This window comes from Rhinolophus hipposideros, assembly GCF_964194185.1.
Source record: "Rhinolophus hipposideros genome assembly, chromosome: 20".
Lineage (NCBI taxonomy): Eukaryota > Metazoa > Chordata > Mammalia > Chiroptera > Rhinolophidae > Rhinolophus > Rhinolophus hipposideros.
This window is the reverse complement of record NC_138066.1, coordinates 133,839-158,288: the sequence shown is the minus strand read 5'-3', so window position 1 is coordinate 158,288 and position 24,450 is coordinate 133,839. Positions and strand designations below refer to the sequence as shown.

The 24,450-nt window shown below is 55.0% G+C and overlaps 2 protein-coding genes across 6 annotated transcripts in view; one reads left to right on the top strand and one right to left on the bottom strand.

Moving 5' to 3' along the window:
• Nucleotides 1-24,450, top strand: part of MAP2K3 (mitogen-activated protein kinase kinase 3) — a 27,806-nt gene extending 3,356 nt beyond the window's left edge. Inside the window, exons 1-13 of one of the 5 annotated variants that reach the window (XM_081027537.1) lie at nt 272-311; nt 9,627-9,720; nt 11,091-11,157; nt 11,510-11,558; nt 12,589-12,702; nt 12,865-12,984; nt 14,455-14,571; nt 16,251-16,302; nt 17,697-17,824; nt 18,343-18,420; nt 21,948-22,087; nt 23,120-23,165; nt 23,761-24,450. In XM_081027537.1, the coding sequence (XP_080883663.1) occupies nt 11,129-11,157; nt 11,510-11,558; nt 12,589-12,702; nt 12,865-12,984; nt 14,455-14,571; nt 16,251-16,302; nt 17,697-17,824; nt 18,343-18,420; nt 21,948-22,087; nt 23,120-23,165; nt 23,761-23,844 (957 nt within the window). In that variant the 5' untranslated portion in view covers nt 272-311; nt 9,627-9,720; nt 11,091-11,128 and the 3' untranslated portion in view covers nt 23,845-24,450. Of the gene's footprint in view, nt 1-271; nt 312-2,964; nt 3,076-9,626; nt 9,721-11,090; nt 11,158-11,509; nt 11,559-12,588; nt 12,703-12,864; nt 12,985-14,454; nt 14,572-16,250; nt 16,303-17,696; nt 17,825-18,342; nt 18,421-21,947; nt 22,088-23,119; nt 23,166-23,760 lie in introns of those variants that run through there. The other 4 variants (XM_081027536.1, XM_081027538.1, XM_081027539.1 and 1 more) reach the window with 4 other exon arrangements.
• LOC308488161 (large ribosomal subunit protein eL21-like) lies at nt 14,864-15,420 on the bottom strand. Its single transcript, XM_081027540.1, has one exon. The coding sequence runs from the start codon at nt 15,394-15,396 to the stop codon at nt 14,914-14,916; it is 483 nt and encodes a 160-aa protein (XP_080883666.1). The 5' UTR covers nt 15,397-15,420; the 3' UTR covers nt 14,864-14,913.

Here is a 24,450-nt window from a genome sequence, read left to right as displayed (position 1 = left end):
GAGTGCTGCCCATGCAGGCACTTAGGATCTTCGTGCCGCTCCCAGCTGCCCGATGGGACACTGAGGCTGCAAGAAGCACTGTGTGTGCCGGTCCTGCTGGCCATGGCCGATGCCCTGCCTTTATTCCCCCTCCCACAAGTCCTGTCCCTTCCCAGCTGTTGGAAAGACTGGAGGGTGCCACCTTGGGGACTTCCCCCACCCCTGGCATGACGCACAGGAAACTCTCAGCCAGCCTGTGGCTCGGGGCCTGACGGGATCAAAGTTCTCAGTTGTCTGTGTGGGGAGAGAGCCAGGACAGCAGGAGGCTTCCGGTGGGTGAGTCAGCCGGCATTGGGCGCTGAGTCACCCGCTGGGCATGCCAGCCGGCTGGCTGCGCACAGGGGTGATGGCCTCCCGGCCGGTGGGTGCGAAGGAGCTGGGAGCCCAGCCTCGCAGGTTGGCATCTGGCTCTGAGCTGGGCACCGGAGGCGACGGCCTGCCCGGACCTCGGGCCAGGCTGGGACCCCCGGGCAGGCCCTCTTGGCCCCATGTCCGCCCCGCCCAGGAACTTCCTCTGTTAGGCAACAGCCCTGCTTCCTCTTGCTCACAGAGCAGGAGCAGTTGGTGGCGGCTGTTCACTGCTCTGGGCCCAGGGGCTCCTCAGGTTCACATGCACTGCTGGGGGCTCTGGAGGCTGAGGAGCAGAGGTGGTACAGGGTCGCCTAAGCTGGGAAGACGGGTAGGGAGAGGTGAAGACTAGTCAAATCCCAGCTCAGCCCCTTTTGCTGTGTGACGTGGAACAAGTCGTGCATGATACAATCACTGCACTCTGTCAATGATTTCAATCCCCTGGGCATGGCCCACTTTTTGGATGAGGGGCCTTGGTTTCCTTACCTGCCGAATGGGAGTGGGGACCCCACCTGCCACTCTTGCTGGCAGCCACAAGGATGAATGCACACAAACTCATTCCACTCTTGCTAGGGGTCAGATACTGGGCACAGCAAGGTTGTCCTCTACAAAGAGTCTGGCAGGACAGGAAGTGGGGGCAGAGCCTGAGCTTGCAGGGTGGATGGGCCAGCATTGGAATTCTGACTCACTCCACTGCTTACCACCTTCCTCACATGCCCTCTCTGACCCTCAGTCTCCTCTTCTGTAAAGTGGGTGTAAACACTCCTCCCTTGCAGGGTGGTCGTAAAGATTGGAGATAGTGTTTGTCAAACGAATGGCATCTGTTATTATTTTCTTACTGTTATGGTTATGGCAGTTGTTTCTTGGAGGATGAATGAACTGGACCAGGGCCTCTGCTGATGGACTTGGAAGCTCTGTGACGTGAGGGTTCTCTGGTTGCAGGGTCCTCTAATGCCAGCCAGAATGTACCAGGCTCTTTCCCCATTGGTCTACAAGCTGGAGCTGGGGGCTCCCGTTGCCTCTTGGGCCTTCCTGGGGAGGACCCCTGGGGAACAGAGAGAACGGGGTGCTACAGGTGTGCCTCCCCAAAGCATGGGGAGGTGTGGGATGGGGAATCAGGAGGATGGGAGCCTCTCAGGCCAGGGCTTCAATCGGTGGAAGTTCGTTAGTGTCAGGCGTGGTGCTGGCTGCAGGAACGCAGGGCTGAGCGAGAAGTGCCCTGACTCAGAGAGCTCCACCTGGGAAACAGAAGGAGGCCTTGGGAATAGTGGCTCTGAGAGTAGAGACCCAAGGCCAGATGTGCAGTGGACCGCGGGGTAGACCTGAGGGATGCCTTAGCAACCATGGGCAGATTCAGGAGGGGTGCTTTGTCACCATTTGGTCCCAGAGAAAGAACACGGGAGCAGCATGGAGGGTGCCACACTGAGCCCCATCCCAGACGGATAGGGTGATGAGATTGGCCTGTCGAGCTCCGGCAGTCAGGTTTGTGCCTCTTGGCCCTGCCCACGTAAGTCAGGCCGGCTTGCCCAGCTGCTTGTGTCGATGCCTCCACCAGCAGCGGCAGTGGCGACCTTGTAGGCCCCTCTGTGGCTCCCAGACACCAAGTTTGGGACCGAATCCGACTCCAGAGAGGGTGACGAGACTCACCTTGAAGCAGCTTTCGTCCCCCTCCCCCCAGTCCTGGCACAGGTCGCTGTCACCCCCCTCTTACCCTGAGTGTCTCTTTCTGGGGCATCATGACTGGGCAGGCATTCCAGGGGCTGCCGCAGCTTCTCTCGCCCCTCCCAGCTGCTGCCCTGCCCCTGACGGCTCTGTACCAACCGTACTGCCATGTCTGCGCTGGGCCTGGACCCGCTGTGTCGATCCCTCCTGGCCAAGCCCCCCAGCAAGTGGAACCTTCTATTTCTTTTTAATTTTGTAATTGTTAATGTATCTCAGACACCAAAAGAATATATAGAATGCACCTCTATATTTTAAAGAATGAAAATACAATGAATCCTGTGTACCCAATACCCAGCTAAAGTTAAACATTATTATACCCCTGAAGTCCCCCTGGAATTGCATCTTCCTAACAACTGTCCTGACTTTTTATAGTAATCATTTCTTTATTATTTGTCTATTTATTTTATTTAAATATTTAATTTTATTTTTAAATTCCTTTTTTGAGAATTTTTGTAAGAGTTTATTTGAGCCAAAATGATGACATATGTCAGGGGGTAAGATCGCAGATGCGCCCTCGTTGTTTTTTTAAATGGAACCCTAGCTTACATGTGGAATATTTAAGCTTACTGTCCTGCAGAAGCCCCGGGCCAGTGTCTACACCGTGGTCCACGGGGCTAGCACTGGTATGTGGTGGTGGGGAGGCCAGAAGCAGCCTGCTGGATTCAGGCCTGTCTCCTGCACTCATGAGCTGTGTGGCCTCCGTTTCCTCATCTGCATTATGGGGACGATACTAGAATTTAGATTGCAGGGTTGTTATGAGGATTCAATGGGTTAATATATGGGAGTGCTAAGTCTGGGGGCTGGCTCAGAGTTTGTATATGTGAGTGTTTGCAGCTGTTGTTGTTGTTGCCTTAGGTGAATCTTAAATTACTGGGCCCAGATGTGCAGTGCTCGGCCTGCGCAGGTGTGCTGACAGCCCTGACTTTCTTCATCTGCACCACTGTGCTAATGGCTCCAGCTTCAAAGGTTTGTCCTAAGGATTGCATGAGCCAGTGGGTGTGAAGTGACATGAGAGGGGCCTTGGAATTCAGTGCAGGTGTCTGGGCACAATTAGGAAGACAACAGGGAGCTAAGGAGCATTGTTGTACACCCAGAAAGTAGGCGCTTTGCTGGTGGTGGTGGTCAGTGGCTGCTGAGGCCTGGTCGGGAGGCCTGCCCATGGCTGCTCTGGGTGTAGGGGCTGGAGAATGTTCCCTGCCCTGTTTGTCCTTCTGTGGGTCTGTGACTTGGCCTTCTGGTCAGCCCCGAGCCCTCCTGCTACCAGCATAGCTTGGCCACCCCAGGTTGCTTGGGGCAGACCCTAGGATGGTGCCGCTGAACCCTTGATGGGTGACCTGGAGTTCTTCCAGGTGGGAGGGGCTGATTCTAGGCCCAGCTCTGTCCCAGCTCCCTTTGTGACCTCTTGAGTCTCACATGACCCAAGTTCTCATGTGACCCAAGGGAGCAAAAATACCCGCCTCAGGCCGCTGCTGGGGGTGAGAAGCAATGAGCTGTCAAGCCCAGGGATGCCATAGGTGCCCAATCAGGGCTGGGTGTGAACCTGTGCTACGTCCTAGTGTTTTTACCCCCAAGAATACGTTTTTAGGTATTTCTCCCCCATCGACCCCACGTGTTGTCAGATTTTGCTTTGATACTGATGATAATAAAAGCAAGAATAGCATTTGTTAAAGAAAGGTGCTTCCACGAACATTTTCCCCCGAGCAGGAGTGTGGGCCCATCAGTGTTCCCCGATAGCCTGCGGTGGTCTGGGTGATCTCACACTGGCCCCACATGGAGACCTCTGGGGGCTCACCCCACGAGCCCGCCCGCCAGGAGGGCCCGTTTCCCTGAGGCTCTGGGAAGGTTGCGGTCACTCAGGGGACAGCCTCTCCAGCCATAGCCGCTTGAAGCCTGGAACTTGGGTTCCACAGTCTGGGAACCCACTTGGCCCTTTGGGGGCTCACCCTGGCCCCTGGAGTCCCACCCTCCTGTCTGGGATTCCGCCTCAGTAACTGGGGGCCTGGGGGCCAGCGTGGCTCTGACACAACCCGTTTTGTGCCGCGGTTTATATTAGGATCTCATTTAGCCCCTCGTGGTTACCCAGCAATGTTTGTGTTTGCGTAGCGGAGTTCTAGGGGTACACAGGCCTGGCGGAGGGGCGTGACTTACCTGAGCTCACACAGGTCTGTCCTGGGAGCTCGGCTTCCTTACCACCCCCTGGCCTGTGCTCATTCTCTCCTGGAGGTCAAGGCCACTGTTCAGAGAGCGGGTCTGGCTTGCCCACGGTCCCACAGTAGCTCAGACATCCCGATGCCAAAGCCTGTCTGTCCTCACTTATTTTCTGTTCGCCTCTGCCAGAGTGGGTTGGGGGAAGCTTCCGCTGAGGTCACAGCTGAGGTGAGAGGAGCCAGGATCTGGTGGCCCCAGGAGAAACACCAGCCTGGGAGTTTGGGGCCTGAGGTTGAGTGCTGGTTGTGCTGATGCTCTGGTGTGTGACCTAGGCGAGTCCCAGGCCTCTGGCCCAGCATTTTCCCTCGACAGTGTCTGAGGCACCATCCAGTTCTGAGCAGGCCCTGCTGCTCGGAGCTCCGGGGAAGGACGACAGTGAGCCGGACTGCCCGCTTTAGATGGAGCGGGACACTGAGTCCCAGCCCCTCAGCAGGACATGGGGTTTAAATAGGGCTTTTCTTACTATTTTATTTACTTACATTTCAGTAGCTGGTCCTGCATGTGCTTAGGCATCTCAGAGTGACACAAAAAGGCAGTTTCTTGCTTCTCCCGGATTCCTGTATGAAGAGAGCAGCATTTTTTCTCTGTCACAAATTCTCCTCTCCTCCCCTTGCTCCTAATGTGCCTGAGACTCGACTCCGTGTCACCACAGAGAGAGTGCTCGCCCCGCTGTCCTGCTGAGGGGCCCACGGGACCCTCGCCACTCCAGGTGCCAGGCTCTTGATTTTATAAACCCTCGGCCTCAAGTGTCCTCATCTGTAAAATGGAGATCCCTGTATCCCTGCCTCTTGGGGCTGCTGAAGGGATCAAATGGGATACGATTCAATGTTCAGCACACGCCCGGCACACAGTAGGTGCTCACCAAATGTTGGTGGCTGTTTATTCTTTTTATCTTATGGGAGTTGTATCTGAGGGATGAGTTCCTTGAGGTGGGATTTCTGGGTCAATGGGGCATTTGGATAGTACTGAGTCATCCTCCAGAGTGGGGGCCCTGTGAGCCCACACAGCCACCAGCACCAAGGGGGCAGCCCCGAGCTGCCCTCCGTGCCCCACTGGCTGACTGCAGCCTCTCCCCCTTCCCTCCCTTCCTCCTGGCCCAACCGCCTATGCGTTTATTCCCTGTGCTTGGACCATCTTTGCTCCAGAGCTTTCCATGGCTGCCTCCTCATCCCCAAGTCATCCTCAGCTCAGATCTCACCTCTCAGAGGTTCTGGCGATGTCCCCGTGCCCTGCTCCCTTTCTCTTCAGAGCACTTAGCATTCTGTGTAAACATTACACACAGACTTTGTTGGTTCATTGTTTTGTGGCCAGCTGTTTTTTGGGGGCTGGATTTATTCTCATTTGTGAGGGCTGGGTGTGCATTTAGGTAGTGGAATGGCATCTCTGGCCTCTACCCACTGAATGCCAGTAGCACCCCCCCCCCAAGTTGTGACAATCAGAATGTCCTCAGACATTACCACATGTCCGTGGTTGGAGCATAGTCTGAGGAGTTCAGGGCCCTGTCTGCTCATTGCAGAACGGGCAGCTGCCGCAAGGCGGGCAGGCACAGAATCCTCCCCCCGTGCTTTGCAGATAAGAAAGGCTTGAGAGGTGGAGGGGGGTGCCAAGGGTCTCGGAGGCCAGGGCCTGGCCACCACACAGCTGGGAGAAGAGAGGGCAGTGCCACGGAGTTGAGCGCTCCCCCAGGCCAGCCCATTGTTCACTTGTGGGCTAGGGTACAGATGGTGCCTGTGCTAGGTGCCAAGTGTGGCACACAGAGTGCTCAGTAAACAAGAGAGCCCTTCCCCTCTTCCAGGATCTCTGGGAAAGGACGCCCCATACCTGGGGAAGATAGGTCTGTACCTGCTTCCTGCCAGTGCTTCACTGCGGCGGCCCCTGAAATCTCCAAAGGGAACTCTGAGAGGAGATACCGTGGGTCCGGGACTCGAGCCTCAGACAGATGTGAGCCTGATTGCCTGTCCTCGCTGCTGCTGTTTAATGGCTCTGAGCCTCAGCGGTCCTGTCTGTGAACTGGGTGCCCTGAGCACCTCACGCCAGTGGGGTTAGTGAGCAGAGACAATGAATGTCAAATGCGGGGTACAGCTTTTGGCTTTGACAAGCCAAAGCCAATAAACATTAGCTATCCAGGTGAGTCTGTTGCCTACCTAAAAGCCTGCCCCTGCACTTCTTGGGGTCTCAGCTTATACACCTGTGCAGTGGGAGTTGGTTGGCCTAGTTGATCTCTCTCTAAGGACCTCCACAGGATAGAGGTGACCAGATGAGTGTGGCAGGGGCTGCGAAGGGGTGCGAGGAACCTCTGGACACCTGGCCTCCCACATCTCTGTGGCAGTACGTGCTTCTTTATCTGATGGGCACAGACGCTCGGGGCCCAGGACTTCTCTGGTGGAATCAGAAACCAGGAGAAGCACTCTCAATACTCAAAAGTGGGAGTGAGAATAATCAACTGGGGGTATTGCTTTCGTTATCAGAAACTATGGGATAGGACTGAATGCAACATGGAGTGGGGGGCTCTCTTTGTGAGTGTAGGGCCTGGCAGGGTCCACGGAGAGGGGTCGTCCCACTCCTGCCCACCCCACCCCATGATGGACCTGAGAGACAGTGGCACAGACCAGTCTACTTAGAATCCCCCCGAGGCCCTGGGGTGGGGGAAGCAGCAGGGGTTAGGGAGGTCCCCTCTTAGGCTTTCTGGTGATGTCTGGTCATTGGAGCCGGATAGACCCGTCTTCCTGTCTGCTTCCTACCAGACACTCACTGTGTGACCTCCATGAAGTCTCTCCTCTCTGAACCCCTTGGTACAACAGACACGAGAAAACACTTCCCTCGTGGTGCTGCTGAGAGTATTAACAGAACGGCCATCTGGGGCTGAGCGCCTGGCGTTATCTTGGGTACTTTGGGTTTCCGGGTGGCTAAGTCTAATCTTCCATGTGTCAGGCACTGGTAAGGCATGACACTGATAACCTCATTGGATGTTCCTGATAACCCTGGGAGGTTGGTTCCTTATCCCATTTCACAGTTGAGGCCATGATGCCCAGAGTGGTTAAGTCACTTGCCCGAGGCCACACAGCTAGGAAGTGGCTGAGATGTAATTTGAACTCAGGATTCCTGGTTCCAATCAGTGCTCATAAGCATTTGCTAGCTGCCTCTCAGATAGTAACTACAGAATGGTGACTTGTGAGAAGTGACAGGAGAGAAGCCAGCTGGACACGAGGACAGCTGGTAAGAAGGGGACTTAGCTGGAGCAATCGGGAGACCCTCAGGTGAAAGGTGAGAATCATATAGCAGCTGGGACAAAGTCGCAAGGAAGAGCATTCTAGGCTGAGGGAACAGAACATGGCAAAAGCCCTGAGGTGGGAAGGAAGGAGGCTTATTCAAAGAATGGAGAGTGGGAGGAGATGAAGGCAGGGCTAATGCCATGGTGGGGGTTGTGTCCAAGTCTAGGGCACTTCTCTTTACCGTCTGTGTATCTCGGGTCAGTGGCTAAATTCCTTGTTCCTTGCCTGTGGTACTGCTGGGAGGCTGGTGTGGGCCCGGGACACACAGATGCCTGGCGCTGTGCCGACCTGCGCTGGGGGCCCTGCAAGCCTAGGCTGGCAGGCTTGTTGTGATTTGCCAGTGGTGGCCTATGAACCTCTGTTTGTTGTGGTGACGGTCGCCACAATGGGCCTGCACCTGGGCAGACCTGGGCTGCCTGGCCATCTGGGCCCAGTGCTGACGTCTGTGGCACACAGTAGCAGCTGGCGACCTGCAACCTGTTTCTGGGCTGTCTCTGTGGTGGCCACACCCACTCTCTCCCACAGCTGGCACGGCTGCTCCACGGAGCCATGTCACTCCAGACGTAGGCCTGGTGACCTTGACAGGCAGATGTGCCAGAAAGCCAGGACCACACTCCTCCCGCCCGCCCAGCCCACGTGCTCTCAGCAGCCTGTGTCCCTCCCCAGGCCAAGGGGAGGGCAGATGGGACCCCACCTTCACTGAGTGCCTCATGGCTCCCCACATCGTCCTCACCCACCTGGCCCCGCCACAGGTGTGGAAGCTCCCTTGATATATGGGGAAACTGAGGCTTGGTGAGCGGGAGCATATCTGATGACATTCTCAAATCCCAGGGCAGGAGATGTGTGTGCAGGCTAGAGGGGGGAAGGTGCAGGGGGCCAAGAGCAGTGTGGGAGGGCTGTGGCTGTGAGCCCCAGCACAACCCCAAGGGCTGTTAACTTTCAACATAAGATAGTTTACTTTCTAGTTACAAAAGTATCAAGTCAGGAATAAAAGGTAGCTATAATTCTTACTACTTAGGATGAAATTTTTCACCTTTGTGGAGAGGCCAACAGTAACCATGGTGACCATTTCTGGTCCGTTATAGAACCACCTACTGTGTGCCCTGCTCTATGCTGAGTGCCTCGCAGATGAGACCTCGCCTTGTTGGGCAGGTGCACATTTCTCCAAGCAACTGTTTTGGAAATTTGGAACCTGAAGTGCAGAGAGGAGGGTGCTGTGCAAGGTCTCAGCTGGGGTGCGAAGCTGGACTTCCTCAGGCTGCCCCATGCCAAATGCAGGGTTGGCAACAGCGGCCTGACCAGTGGCCTCCGCCCCAGGGCCTGTGTCCCCACCCCAAAGGTCAGTGTTGAACTAGTCTGACCCAGGAGCAGCACAGAACTGGCCTTGGGAGTTCCCGGCCCTGATGCCTTGGATATTCTGTTTGCTTCTTACTGTGTAGAATGTGCGGCCCGGGAGGCCCCTGCGGTCAGCATGAGATACCACGGTGCTTCCCACTGGGGAGTGGAGGAGGCCTGTCCCTCTGGCCACAAGGAGAAGCTCCCTGCAGGAGAGGGTGCTGTGAGCCGCTGGCCTGGCCCACCTGCGTCCCGGGCCAGAACGCTGACTCACTGTGCAGCTGCTGCACCTCTGAGCCTCAGTTTCCCCAAGTAAAGTGAAGTGAAGATCTCCTCCCTAAGGCTGTGGAGCATCTGGAATAGTTGGGAAGAGCCATGCGTGTGACCGGCAGGCTGCTGCTTTGATGGATGAAGGCTTGGGAGTGAGACCCTACCAGACCCTGACAACCAGCCACATTGCCTCTTCTGTAAAGTGGGGTGAAGACACCTCACATGCAAGGCTGTGATTGGGTGACTGGTATATCCCAGTGCCAGGGGAGCCAATGGCGGCTGCCCAGTGAGTACAGCTGCTTCTGCTATTAGTACTATTTGTGGAAACTGTTGTTTCCTGCGGCCTCTGGGTCAGGCCCTGGACAGGTGCCGTAGCTGTGATGCAGGCCGAGTGCTTTTATAAGTGCTTTATTCAGTAACTCTACCAAACAGGTGCTGTTTTTATCCCCGTTGCGTGGATGAGGACACTGAGGCTCAGAGAGGCGTGGGGAGTTATCTGAGGTTACCCACTCTGTATGGGGCAAAGGTAGGATTGGAACTTGGGGCGGAGAGTCCATGCTTTTGGCCTGACATCTGGGGGGTCCCTGGGGTGGCTTCTGTGGAGAGGCTGCAGGTGTCTGCTGAGCTCTGCCCACCCACATTATTGCAGATACTGGGACCCATGCTCACTGGCTGTTCTGTTTCCTGGAGGTTCATCTGCTCCAAGGACAGCTGGACCTGGGCTTCGTCTTCCCAGTGGCAGTTACAGCCCCATCCCATTACTTGATAGGGGTGCCAGGCAGCCTGGCTGCTGGGCCTGAGAGTGGGGCCACCATGCCGGGTTCACAGACGAGGCCCTGAGGCCACATGCTGGGGCGTGGAAGAGGCTGTATTTGAACCTGATTCAGAGGTGGCTTTGGGGCTGGGGTGTGCCAGTGCTTCCTGCCCACCCATGGCAGGTGGTGGCAGAGCCTCGGGGGGTTCTTAGTTCCCTGGTGGCCAGAGTGCATTATCAGTAGCAGTGTCAGGTGGGCTGGGAGGGCGGAGCAGGTGGCAGGACAGACTCTCCTGCTGGAACAGGAAGGTGGGAGGCATCGTTTCTGCTGTGGGTAGTTTGGGGAGTCATGGTTGAGTCACAGCACTGCCACTCACACACTCAGTGACCTGGGCAAGTCACTTCCCTTCTTTGGAAAATGGAGCCCCTCATCTGGGTGCTTGGGAGCAGGGGCTGCAGACTCAAGCCCTCCTCCCTCCTCCCCGATGGCTCCCTGATATCGTCGAATCGTCGAACCTTCATTCCCACCTGTGAGGTGATGCTGCACCTTTTTCGAAGGGTGGCCCCAGTGAAAGCTCCCTTTGCTGTGTCCAGCGCTCCATAATGCCGAGTCTTACTTAGCACCGGCCTTGGGCTGGCACCCGGCCCCACGTAGCTAGGTTGAGGGGCATGGAGCTCAGCCACAGTGGGGCTCTGAGAGGCCGAGCCCCGCACGCGTCCTCAGGGTGAGGGTGAGGGAGGCCCCTGCCTTGGGACTCAGGCCCAGTCCTGTGCCCGGAAAGGGGAGCCGGCTTCCTGAAATGTCCTTGGAGGGAGCAGCAAAGGCAAGAACTATGAAAGTGGAAGAGAAATGAGCACCCCAGGGGTTTCAGGCAGGGGCTCCCCAGCCTGCGTAACCTCCAAGCCTCCCAGCCACCCCTGAGGGTGGTGTTTGTGTTCTAAGGTGAGCGCTGGGAAAATCAAGGCTCAGAGAAGGTTTGGGCTGCAGAGCTGGGACCTGAAAGGAGCTTTGCTGCCTCAGAAGCCCCCGCAAGGCTAGCACCACACTGGGGGAGGCGTCTGCCAGAACAAAGCACCAGCGACTGGAGGAGCTTCATAGAAACTTACTGTCTCACAAACACCGCACTGTCTCTCCCTGTTAGGAAAAGCCAAGAGGAAGAAGGATTTACGGATCTCCTGCATGTCCAAGCCGCCCGTGCCCAACCCCACGTGAGTCTGCCTCAGTTTCTCCCCTGGCTCAGCCTGGAGAGGCTTCCTGGAGGGGAGCAAGCAGCAGGAAGTGTGTCCCAGGCAGTGTCTCCTGTGAGCTGGGTGGGGTGGCCGTGGGGGCTCATAGGCATTGTGCATTTGCTCTGTGCCCCTTCTTGCCCCATCTCAGAGATGGGAAAGACAGACATCTGCCTGGCACAGCAGACGCTCAGTGCCTAGGGTGAGGTGCCTTGAGGAGTGCCACCTCTCAGGGACAGGACTTGCTTCTGGTCCCTGTGCCAGCCTGATTTGCTCCTCTCATGGGCAGGGTGTGGTTCTCTCTGAGGCTCACAAGGTTGCTTTCTCCCTGCAGCCCGCCCCGGAACCTGGACTCCCGGACCTTCATCACCATTGGAGACAGGGTATGTGCTGGCTGCAGCCTGGGGCATGGCCTTCACGTTTCCGAGCCTTGGTGTCTTCATCTGACAGTAGGCCAAGCTGACCCCGTAAGGCCACTGGGAGGTAGCTGTGGGTGTCGGACAGAGCTGGGCTTTGGAGAGGAGCCTCGCTCCTCAGATGCTGGCTGTGTAACCCTGGGCCTCCCATCTAGAATGGGGACAGTGCTTGCCTCATGGGTCCCTGGTGAGTTTCCTGACTTCAGAGTTTGACCACCTGTGGTCAGGTGGGCAGGTTCCCATATCAGCCATGGGAACAGTGTGTGGAACATGCAGACTCCTGGCCCTACCCTTAGGGCCAACGCCTGGGAGCCTGCGTTCCATACGTACCTCCGATAATTTGGGCAGCAGGGACTGAGAATCCTGGCTCAGGGACCGCATTTAACTCACTGGACATGCTGAGGGGCTTCACGCAGACATCTCACTCTGGAGGCCTCTCCTTGGCTGGCAGCCCCTCTCAGGCTTAGTTTTCCTCCCCGACACGTATCACTGTTTCATGTCCAGCTCGCTTATTCCTTTTTGTCTGCCTCCTGAAATAGAAGGCACGAGAAGGAGTAGGTAGGCCAAGGTCACACTGCTCACTGTGAGGGCAAGGCCTTTGTCTTGTTCTCTCTGTGTCCCCAGTGCCTAAACAGGGACTTGTACAAAGTAGGTGCTCAGTAAGTGAATGATTCAGTTTCCCCATCTCAGTGGGGGTGGGGGGCAAGAGGGAAGAGACATCCATCTGTTGAGCTCCCTGTGCCTGCTGGGACGTCTTATTTATACCTCACAATAGCCCTTGGATATTGGTGCCTGTTTTATAAAAGGTAAGGTGAGGCTCAGAGAGGTTAAGTGACTTGTCTCAGGTCACACCGCAGGATTTAAGGTTGGTGCAGGATTTGAGCCCGTATCTGACTAACTGGCCATCTCTTTCCACTGCCCCAGCTGTCTCCACTGAGGTGTTAGGGCTACCTCCTGACCTTTGGCCACCAACCCTCTCCCTTTTCTGTCCCCCAAGAACTTTGAGGTAGAGGCTGATGACCTAGTGACCATCTCGGAGCTGGGGCGTGGAGCCTATGGGGTGGTGGAGAAGGTGCGGCATGCCCAGAGTGGCACCATCATGGCTGTTAAGGTAAGCAGGGTCCCACCCTGACAGGGCTACCTGGGCCAGGGGATACCCGGGAGGCAGCCTGGAGGAGGTGTGGGGTCTGCGCCTGCCTGTGAGTCCCCTCGAGCTCCCGGCCCTACCCGCCCCCTGCTGTGTGGCTCCTGAACCACAGCCTGTCACCTGCAGCGGATCCGGGCCACTGTGAACTCGCAGGAGCAGAAGCGTCTGCTCATGGATTTGGATGTCAACATGCGCACCGTCGACTGCTTCTACACCGTCACCTTCTATGGGGCCCTCTTCAGAGAGGTGCGGCTTCAGAGGGGGGGTGGGAGGTGGGTACTGGGCTCGGGGCGGGACCCAAGCTGCCCTGACCCCACCTTCCGTCCGCACCCCTGCCCTCGTCCATCAGGCCTGCAGCCTGCGCTTGCTCCCTTCCGGACCCCCAGGAGACATTTGCTAAGTGCCCTTCAGTGCCAGGTGCTGGGCACAGGAATGAAACAGGCCCTGCCCACTTGTGAGACAGCAAAGCAGGGCTCTTGAATGCTCAGGCCCAGGAGCCAGACTGCCTGGCTCCTTAGCTTCCTGCCTCAGTTTCCTCATCTATGAAATGAGGCCAGTAATTGTACCCACCTCACAAGGTTGTCACGAAGGTGAAATGATGTGACCTAGGGGCTGGCACGCAGTGTGTGTTCCACCAAGTTGTGTGACCACCTGCCTTACTAGTGACCTGGCCAGCAGGTTGGGGCTCTGCGCAGGAGCAGCCGTGGTGTGTGAGGGTTTGATTCTGGGTCTCTGGAAGAACCAGATGGCTGGCTGGGAGAGAATTCAGTGATGCCAAGGGGGTGTGGCCTGGGGGTGGAAGGATGGGCTTCCTCTGGAAGGCATGAAGGTCTGGTGTGGGGTGTGAATGGACACCAGGAGCCTGGGTTAGAGGTACTGGGTTTGCGATGGTGATTTGCCACCTACAGGTCAGGGGTGAGGTCAGCGCTGCCCCTGCCTGGCCTCACTCTCTGAGCACCTACGGGGTCCCTGAGCTTGCTGGTGTGACAGACCCACCAGTGGGTCAGTACCTCATCCGCTTGTCTGATTGGCTAAGTGTTCACTGCATGCCAGGTTCAGTCCATCTGTCCCCTTGCCACTGGGGGCACAGACACACACCCAAGCCTTGCTGCATGCTGAGTCAGAGCTAGCTGGGAGGCCCACGGGCCTGTGGATACCCCAAGGACATACTGCCCCAAGCCTACCCAGCAAGCTGTGCTGAAGGCTACCCAGGAACTTGCTGGGGCCTGGACGGGGTAGGCAAGGCATTGCAGGTGGAGGAAGGAAGCATCCACTAAGGTCGGAGCGGGGGTGAGCCATGTGTGTTGGGGCCATCAGGGCTGATGCTGGAGGGGCTGCAGAGCTGGGTCATGGAGCCGAGCTGCAGCCGGGTCCCTAAAGTCCCCATTGGAGGCACACGACCAGCTGTTTTAATCACTTCTCCCTGGAAATGGCCATAGAATTAGGGATCAGATAGGGGCTACCAGAGACGACAGAGCTGGCGGAGGCTGGTGTGTGGCCCTAGCAGTGTAGGCAAGCCTGGAAGGTGGAGAAGTGGGCAGGTCGGGAGATTGGGGAGGCAGGCTGGGAGGAGCTGGGAGCTCAGGAAATCTCTGTGCGTTGAAGAATGAGCAGATGTGTCTGCCGGAGGCCTGGCCGGCGCTGGCACCAGGGCAGGCTGCCAGGCACAGGTGCTGCCCCAGGCGGGCACGGGCTGACCTCTGGCGTCCGCCACAGGGGGATGTGTGGATCTGCATGGAGCTTATGGACACCTCCCTGGACAAGTTCTACCGGAAGGTGCTTGAAAAAAACATGACGATTCCAGAGGACATCCTGGGGGAGATTGCTGTGTCTGTAAGTGGCCTGCGTGGGTCGGGGGTTCCAGGTACATAGCCAGCGGCCTCAGCCTGCTTCAGCAGGCACCACGCCGTCTGACGGTGGTATCTTGGGCAGAACCGGGCCCCGGTATGGCCCTGAGCCTGGGCTCCTGCCCCCTCCCAGGGCTCAACTTCTTTACCCTGTGCCAGAGCCTTCTTGCTGAGGAGACATCGGAGTCGGGGGCTCCTGGAACCACACTGATTTGGCAGCTCCTGGGTCTCTAGGCTTTTGTGTGCAACACCCAAGATTCCTAGGCCACTTTTTTTATTTTTTTTTATTTTTTTTTTATTTTTACAGAGGTCTTTTATTTTTTTACACTTATGCCATGAATTCATAGGGAATGGGTTCCAGCAGCTCAGGCTCCTTTCCATTGGTTCTCACAAAGTGTGCTTCTCTGGGTGGGGCAGGCTGGCGTTTCAGTTGAACCCAGGTACCTTTCTCTTTGGCTTCCTTCTTTTTCTGATCATTTTCCTTTACCCGTTTCAGGAAGCTATCTCGGCTCTTAGAGTGCTTAATATGCTCAATACGAACATTAATTCTCTTGGCAAGAATCTTGCCCTTGACTTGTTTGTTTACAACAATGCCAACCGCATGCTGAGTAACATTGTAGACCCTTCCCGTTTTGCCATGGTAACATTTGTGGGGCATTCCTTTTTGAACAGTGCCCATTCCCTTGATGTCTACAATTTCACCTTTCTTGTAGATTCGCATGTATGTGGCCAAAGGAACAACTCCATGTTTTCTAAAAGGCCTAGAGAACATATAGCGGGTGCCTCTCCTCTTTCCCTTTGTGTTGGTCATTTTGACGAATTACTCCACCGCCCCGGCCACTGGGTCCCACGCAGTCTGCACAGTCTCGCTAGGGCCCCAGGGCACCGTCTTAGCGGCCAAAGGGTCAGAAGGCAAGGCCGCGCTTCCTAGGCCACTTTTAAAAAGGACGTTTTACAACTTTCTCATGCTGAAAGGTCCCTTAGGGAACTCAAAGAGGTACAAGCTAAGTTGGAAAGGTTAGCATCCAAAATGTTTGCCTTTTGAGGTTGAACGTAGCTAGCGGGCAGCAGCCCTGGGTTCAAGCATCCCAGCAGCCAAACCAAATGTGTATACCGGCGGTCCTCAATCCTGACTGCATCTGGGACCATGTAAAATATACCCATGCATAGGTATTGAGTCAGAATCTTTGGGGTAATTGCCCAGGCTCCCCCACCATGTCTTCCTGAGGGGAACAGCTCAAGCATGTTGTCCGCTGTCTCTGCTGACAAGGGGGAGAGGAACCAGGGAGGTTGCAGAATGGGTGGTTTTTACCCAAGAGCCTGGTAGGGGGTGGTGATGGTGCCCTGAGGGGGTCACAGGCCAGGGACTCTGCAGGGGTCTCCGGTACATCATTTCTATGGTAGTGGCTTGGGCCCAAGACCCTGGCTCACTCAGGTGAGCAGGAGGCCAGGTGTGTCAGCACCAAGGTTGCCAGGCCACTGGGGCGAGTGTTGGGATTCGGGCAGGAGCCTGGGTTAATGGGGGGCTGGGTATGTAAATGGCAGAGGGAGACAGATGGACACAGACGGCTTGTGTGGGGGGAGGGGTCTTATTGCCCTGTCATTGTTGATGTGACCGGAAGTAACATCAATCCTGTTTTCTCTGCTTCCTGTCCGGCATGCCAGATCGTGCGGGCGCTGGAGCACCTGCACAGCAAGCTGTCCGTGATCCACAGAGGTCAGTACCCGACCCCGACTGTCAGGGCGAGGCCCACAGTCTTCTCACACGCGTGGTTTCACTCTGTCCTGCGAGGCAGGTGGACCGCCCCCCTTTTACAAGATGACTCGGCTGAGGCTCAGAGGGGGGATAGGCAGGAATTTGCCTGCTGGGGTCAGTTGAGCCTGCTTCCCAATTTAGGCCACTTTCTACTTCGCCAAGCCATTTTCCTTGGCCTGCACCCCAGAACCAGTCCTACCCCCCAGCCACCTCCCCTTAGGATTGCTAGTACTTGGTAGGGACTGGATGGATTCTTGCCCTGGGAAGACTGACTCATTTTGTTTGGATGTATCATTTACATATTGTGAAACACAAAGATCTGTAGTTACTATTTGGTGAATCTGTTCAGAGTTTATACCCATGGAACTCCTGCCCCTGGCAAGATGCAGATGGAAATATGGAAACATATTTCCATCCCCCACCCCACCTCAGGAAGTTTCCTTGGCCCTTGCTGGCTGGTCCCTGCCCCCCACGTTCCCTCATATTCCTCGTCTGATTTTTCCCACCATAGATTGCTTTCTCTTGTTCCTGAACCTCTTAGAAATGGACTCACATGCATGTTCCCTCTGTCTGGCCTCTTTTACTTGGCCTAGTGTTTCTGATCCATCCAGGTTGTGTATGTTGTAGTTTCTTCTTTTTCATTATTAGTGGTTGTCTTACCCCAATGTATTGCTTTTTCACAATGTTCATTAGATTAAGCCCCCTCTGGCCACTTCATCCCCTAGCTGGCCATGTCATCCCCTAGCTCTCCACTCTTGGCAGTTCAGCATGGAACTGAACCTGTCAGTCCTTTTTCTGTGCATTTCTGTCCTTATACACGTCCCCATGGAAATTACATGGCATGTGTGTGTGGTGTGTGTGCGTTTGCTGGAAGATTCCCTGCTGTGTATCCTGCAGCCTGCTCTGTGTGACCCGGAGTCGTGGGCTCCATGTTTCATGCAGACGCGCCTCCTGTGTTTTAGCGGCTGCCCTGTGCTTCCCGGCTGAATCTGCCGACTTCTGGGCGTGTACACTTGGGTGGTTTTCGGGCCTCGCCCTGTCAGTGATCCCCACCCCCAGCCTGGGAGGACTCCAGAGCGAGGGTCATCCTGGGAAGTGGGAGTCAAGTCCTGGCCGTGAGGTCCCTCGGGAACTCTCGTCCAAAGTGCTGATGATGGGCGCCGGGACGCCGTCCTGCAAAGCAGCAGAAGCCCGACTTCCTTACCCACTGGCGGCTGGGGCACGTCCTCACTGTACTGCCACCTCTTGGAGCCTCAGTCCCTCATCTGCTCCCTGGGCATTTGTGGTGTAGGAGGAGCCCGGTGCCCTCCAGCCAGGGCTCCCGGGGCTGAAAAGGGGTGTTCTGTCTCTGGCAGATGTGAAGCCATCTAATGTCCTCATCAACAAGGAGGGCCATGTGAAGATGTGTGACTTCGGGATCAGCGGCTACTTGGTGGATTCCGTGGCCAAGACGATGGACGCCGGCTGCAAGCCCTACATGGCCGTGAGTGGTCCCCTGCCACCCAGGGCCTCGGCCACGGCTGGGGGGCAGGAGAGGACGCACCGAGAGATGACTGTCAGGTTACGTCCTCTGTCCAGCAGGGACGGGGCCGCCCGAGACCCTGCATTTCCTGCCACAGCGGGGCTCCCCTGCCACCCGGGCTGCCCACGTAGCCCCTCTTACCCATTATTAACTGTGTCCTAAGGGTTCCTTTGGATAAGCTTCATGGACACCCATGCGGAGGCGACTTGTGGGTTCTGTGCAGGTCCCGCCCAGTCCCTGGGGTCCTGTAGGTACTTCTCCCAACCCCCACCCCCCCGGCCAGCTTTGGCCTTCACTACGTGACCCTGGCCCTCGCCGGCCTGTTTCCTCATCTGTCCCATAGGAAGGTGGGATAGAATGAGCACTGACCCCGCAGTTTCAGGTCGGGGAGGCAAGACCTAGGTGAGGGGGCTTGGGCCGCCCATGCTCTGGCCCCTCCCCATAGGTGTGTGTTCACGCCCCACCGGTCTCTCTTCCAGCCTGAGAGAATCAACCCGGAGCTGAACCAGAAGGGCTACAACGTCAAGTCCGATGTCTGGAGCCTTGGCATCACCATGGTACTGCCTGGGGCATGGGACCGCCTGGCTAGTCGGGTGGGGTAGCCAGTCAGTGAGCTGTTCGGGGCCTATCAAATAGTTGAGGCCCTGGAAGAAGGCGTTGGGTTGGTTCACAATCCGAGAAGAAAATGTGCCGTCGCCAGTTACAGTAGATCAAAGTATGTCTCACTGCATGTGACAGTAAGCCCTTCCCTAGTGTGAGGGCTGCTGTGCCCTTCATGAAAGTTCTCAACAGCTTAGGATTACTTGTCTGTTGGACTTTCCCCAGAGCTCACGGTGCTTAAGGGACCTCATGGCCAGGACTCGACTCCCACTTCCCAGCCAACCCCAAATTAAGTGAGGCCCTGGTATAAAAATAACTTTAAAAGGAAAATGGTAAAAATCTTTAAAAATCGTTTTTACTGGTGTTGAAGTTATTATCATTGTAATCCTTGTCGTCACTGTGTCACTAACTTTAGAAGCTGTGTCTCTTTCCAGTGACTGGGAAAGGGTCACAATCATTTTGTCAGTGACGTGGAACTGGGTGATATCTTCAATTTTCCTTAATACTGCTGATACATCACTTTCCAGTTCAAGTGTTTTTCCTTTTGAAGCAGAAAGGAATATTCTTAGTCTAAAGGTAGATACTCTCCCTGCAGATAGAAGTTTTCTAACTCCTCAGTTAAGAAATAAGAAGACCAAGTTCTTGCTATATTTACAGGCGACAGACAACTGGTTGGATGTTAGAAAGCCCACTCATAAACACCGCACACATACACTCGTCCCTGCTTGCTTCCCTCCTCTGACCCTCCCTTCCTTCCACCTCTCCATGCATCATTATTGTGGACCCACCACAAGTTGTCACCACCTGTTGTCTCTGGTGCAACTTGGAAAAGTGTGTGCTAGGTGTATATTTCAGGTACCAGATGCTGCAGAACAATCCACTTCTGGGCCTAGTGACTCGAACCAACAACTGTTCATTTCTCGTGTTTCTGCAGTCTGGGCTGGACTCAGCTGGCGGGTCTTCCACTCCACCTGGCTCTGGCCGGGGTCAGGTGTGGGGTCACAGCTGAAGTCAGGGCTGGCCTGGGCTGGAAGGTTCAGGAAGCCGTTACAGACTGGGGCTTGCACACAGCTGCCTTCGGGCTGGCTGCTCGCTGGGTATCCTCATAGCAGGCGGTGAGGGCGGTGGAAGTCTTTCATGGCGACTGGCTTCCGGGGACTGGCACAGCATCACTCTGCCTCGTTGTGCGGGCCAAAACAAGTCACAGGCCAGCCAGCTTCAAGGGAAAATAGACTCCACCTCTGGATGGGGGCACTGGTGAGGGCACGCAGGGAGGAGACGCCATGGTGGCCACGTAGGAGACTCGCTGCCATCACGCAACGGGCTCGGTTCCCCCCACAAGTTACAAAGTAATAGAAAAACAATATAAAAATACAGAGGATAAAAATACAAAAGGGACAAAAATCGCCCTGGTTGTTCCACTCCAGATACACAGCCCCTTCTCCCATGTCAATTGCCAACACTCTGCATTTCCTTCTAGGTGTTTTGCCTCTGTAAATATATATGCATATCTAGTTTATACATAAATACCATATGTATGTATATATATAGTTTTTATTTTGCTGTTTTCACTTAGCCTCATATCATTCATATTTCTCTGGATTGTTATAAACCCTGATAGGACTCTCTTCCAAAGACTTTACAACTATCTGCCACTATGTAGTCAGCCAGTCTCCTAATTCGGGACATTTCACGTGCTTCTTTTTTATCTCTTTACATTTAAAATCGCTGGTCATCCTGAGGAAGCAACTGGTGAACATTGTGTGCCAGGCTCTCCCCTGTGGGTGGTCTCCCTCCTGTCCTGTCTGAACCCACCCTGGGTAGCTCTCTGCGGTCACTTGACCACAGCCACGGAGCATAAAGGGCATTTAGCAGAATAATATTTGAGAAGGCTTTCAGCCATAATGGGTGTCGATCGAGTGCTGATCACGTGAACTCGTCTGTGGTGTCAGAGGACACCTCACCGTAGAGACTCAGCTGCCCTGTAGCAGGCTGGTCCTTGGCGCTGGCTGTTTAGACTGCTTCTCAGTATTTACTATTACACATAACTACCTCGCGCAACTCTGTGCCTCGAGGCTGTTTTTGTTTTGTTATCCATTTTTTGAGCTCTTTAGAAAAAATTACCAGGAAATGGATTACCATGTCGAGGGTTTGGCCATGTTTCCATTTTCCTAATTATAAAGACTGGTAGGCCTCTGGGTCCTTCTCTGCCAGCCCATGCAGGATCCTCACTTCTGCTTGTTGGAATCAGTGAAAATTCTAGGAAAGAGCAGACTGAACTTGTCCTGTAAAAACTCACACGCAGAATCACATCCAGTGCACACCCTCCATCTGTGTGGTGTCTTTATATCTTGGCTGAAAGGGTCCTCTGGCCTAATGCAAAGGCTTTTTTTAGCACAATAATAGTGATCTGTTCAGGCGCCAGTTGCCAACATGAAGCATTTGTTTGAGCTGAGGTATCGTCTGGTCATTATGGTCATTATGCCCTGTCACTGAGAAGCCTCTGTGCTGTTTCAGACAGGGCCCTGTCTGTTGTTTTCATTTCGGCTGTCAAAATCGGAACTCTGAGTTTGTCGTAAGCGAGCCAGTTTTTTCCACAAATGACTTCCAGCCCACTGCAGGCAAGGCACAGGGCTAGATGCCTGGCATGCGTGCAAAGGCTGGGTGGCCCCAGTGTTGCCTGCAGGGAGGTCCAGGTCCAGCAGCATTGATGAGGCCATGGTGGCCACGTGCCCAGGGGTCAGGGAGAAACAGTGGTGGGGCAGAGGGGAAGGCTTCTTGGAGAGGAGGCGTTGGAGCTGGGCCTTACAGGATCCCGGGGGGTGGGCAGTGGGGCTGTGGACGAGAAACGGCTGCAAACTTCAATTCCTGAGGGGGCCTGGAACATGCTGTTGCAGAGTGAAGGAGCCGATCTCATGTGGGTCTCATGGTCCAACATTCCTCTCCAGCCTTGGGGGAGAGACAGGCGTATGGACATCATTTCATTTCCTGTTTGCCTTGTCTGTAATAACAGCCACCCAAATCAATGGCAGCAGAGACTAAGACATGGAGACATTAGGGCGGGGCGGGGCCTGTAGTGAGTGAACAGTGAAGCTGTTACCTGTCCGAGTTCCTCTGCTGACTGGTACCTTGTTGGAAGGTGGCCCAGGGCTGCCAGCCCCTCTTAATTTTTCCACATTAGCTGGAACCTAGGTTTTTATGTAAAATTTTCGGAATTCAGATTTTTTCAAAACCCGAGGATGGTAAAACCAGTCACAACCCAGGGCAGGATCTGCTCTGTGAGCTATAGTCTGCTGACTGGGTCGAGCAGCCAACTGCTGTGTCCACCTAGCTTTCATCTTTGGTTTGATGTCACATGTCAACTCCTCGACCTGCCTCTCGGCCCAGCTCCAACTACTGGGCCAGGACAGGTAGGTTCTGAAACTGCCCTGCTTCTGGGTGCAGTGTGGATACATCTGATTCAGTGCCACTGTCCCCACTGCAGATCGAGATGGCCATTCTACGGTTTCCTTATGAGTCCTGGGGGACCCCGTTCCAGCAGCTGAAGCAGGTGGTGGAGGAGCCGTCCCCCCAGCTCCCAGCTGACCGTTTCTCCCCCGAGTTTGTGGACTTCACTGCGCAGTGGTAAGTCTCCAGCCCTGCACTGGCCAGATCCCAGCTCCTCCCTGGGCCCAGTCCCCTTCTCCTTTAGCAAATAACCCCCAAACAACCTAGCATCAAAATGTATAAGGCAGAAAGCGAGCACAAGGAAAACAGGGCAAATTATGGTCCTAATGGGGATTTTAATACAGTCCTAGATGTGGAGAGACCAGGTAGACAAAAAAAGAAACCAAAAAGCTTATAGGATTTGAATTGCATAAAGAAAGTTGCTTTTATTGATGTTTAGAACTTTGTACCAAATTAAAGAATGCCTGTGGGAGCCTTATAAAAATTGTGTTTGAGGTTACATAGGAAAAGGGAAAAGGAAAAAGGCAAAGTCATACAGGCCGCATTCCCTGCCCATGATGAAATAAAACAAAAGTGCAACACTAAAGAGGAAAAAGCTACATGGAAATTCAAAGTAAATTCTTCTGCCTCACTCTTGGGTTATGAAAGAGATTTGACAAAATTACAATATATTCAGAAGTGAAAGACAGAACATAAGATGTCAACATCTGTGGGTTGTGGGTAGAGATACTCAGGGGAAAAATTGTAGCCTTTCTTTTATTAGGAAATAAAAGAGACTGAAAACAGTGAGCCTTGCAGTCATCGGTCACTTGGACCCCTTTCAATTGGGGCCTTTCCTCTCCCAGGACCTGTGATAGGAATTTCCCCTCCTGTTAAGGACACCAAGGATGCGATTGTTACTGGTAGCATTTCCGTATCAGTTTAGTATTAGGGTGTTTGTAAATTTCCTAGATCGCTGTAGAGACAAGAAGGCTGTCACTCCAAGAGGCAGAGAACTTGGTCCAAGTCTATAGTTCGCATCCACAGATCCCACCCCGCTCTTGGGAACTCCCCAGAACAGTCCCACCACTTCTTTCCTTGAGCCCCAGGAACACACATGTCCCCTTGCTGTGCTGTCAGAGTTAAGCCCAGCTGGCTTGGCCAGCCTGGAGGAGCTGGACTTGCCTCCTCCGTGCCAGCCTGACCCCAGCGTGCCCTGTTCTCTCCTAGCCTGAGGAAGAACCCTGCAGAGCGCATGAGCTACTTGGAGTTGATGGTGAGTGTGGGCGGGAGCAGCACTGGGCAGCTCTGGGGAGAGGGCTGCGTCCGCGAACACAGCAGTGGGCAGCTCCTCTGGCTTGCTCCTGCATTAATTCATTCAGGTACTCAGTCACTCATTTGCTCACGCCTACGCTGGCTGCCTCCGTCCTCCTCCATGCCAGGCCCTGTGGAGGGGCATACAGGCGGTGCTGTGACAGACAGTGCAGAAGGATTGGGGTGGGATCGGCTGGTTGACCATTTTATCCAAAGGCATCAGGGGAGCCTTCACAGAGGAGATGTGATTTGCACTGGGCTTGGAAGGATGACTAAAGATTTATCTACTGATGGAGAGGGTGTTCCAAGTGGAATGCCCGTCATGGGGAGAGGCCTTCAATGTGGGGAAAAGAGAGTTTAGTGTGGCTGGAGGACAGGTACAGGAGGTCTGAGGAGGAAGCCATCACCGTTGTCTCTGACAAGGAGGGCCTCCTGGGGGCGGAGGTCCTAGAGGGATGAGTAGGAGTTTGCCAGGCAGAAGGAGCACATGGGCTGGGTGGGACTGGTTTGGGGGGTGGGGGCACCTCCACCTTATGCCTTCTCCTGTTCCCCACTAGGAGCACCCTTTCTTCACATTGCACAAAACAAAGAAGACAGACATCACTGCTTTTGTGAAGGAGATCCTGGGAGAAGACTCATAGGGGGCAGGGCTTTGGACCCCACGCTGGCCCTCTAGCACCCCTCTGCTAGGGCAGTGCTTGCCCACACCCATAAGCTACTGCCACACTGGCCTTGGGCATTCCAGGAGGAATCGAAGGGGCTGCTCCCAAGTGCCAAAGAACCAGACTGTCGGCGCCCCCTGCCAGGCCCACTTGGGGCCCAGCAGTGCCTCTGTCAGGCTACTCCAAGGACCCCAAGTCTCCATCCCCGGAGGCCCTGGACTTGGAGGGGCCTGGATGCCCCTGCCAGATGCTGCTGCCCCGCACAGAGAAGGCAGCTGGTGCCTGTGCACAGGCCACTGCCTTGCCCAGCCCTAGATGCCACCTAAGTTGTATATTTTTTTCTCTCTCAACTGAATGGACTTTGCACACTTTGATCCAGGGTGGCCACACCTCTGTCCTGGCATCAGTAGGGGGGACACAGGGATGAGCCACATGAATCCCCCTGAGCCTACTATGAGAGCGACGCCACAGTTGTCCAGGCCTTCAGCCAGGCAAACGGCCTCTAAGGGGCACCAAAGACACCTAGCCTCTGCCTGCCACCTCTAGGGGTGGTGGTTCACTTTTAAAAAAAAATGTTTTCTTTTC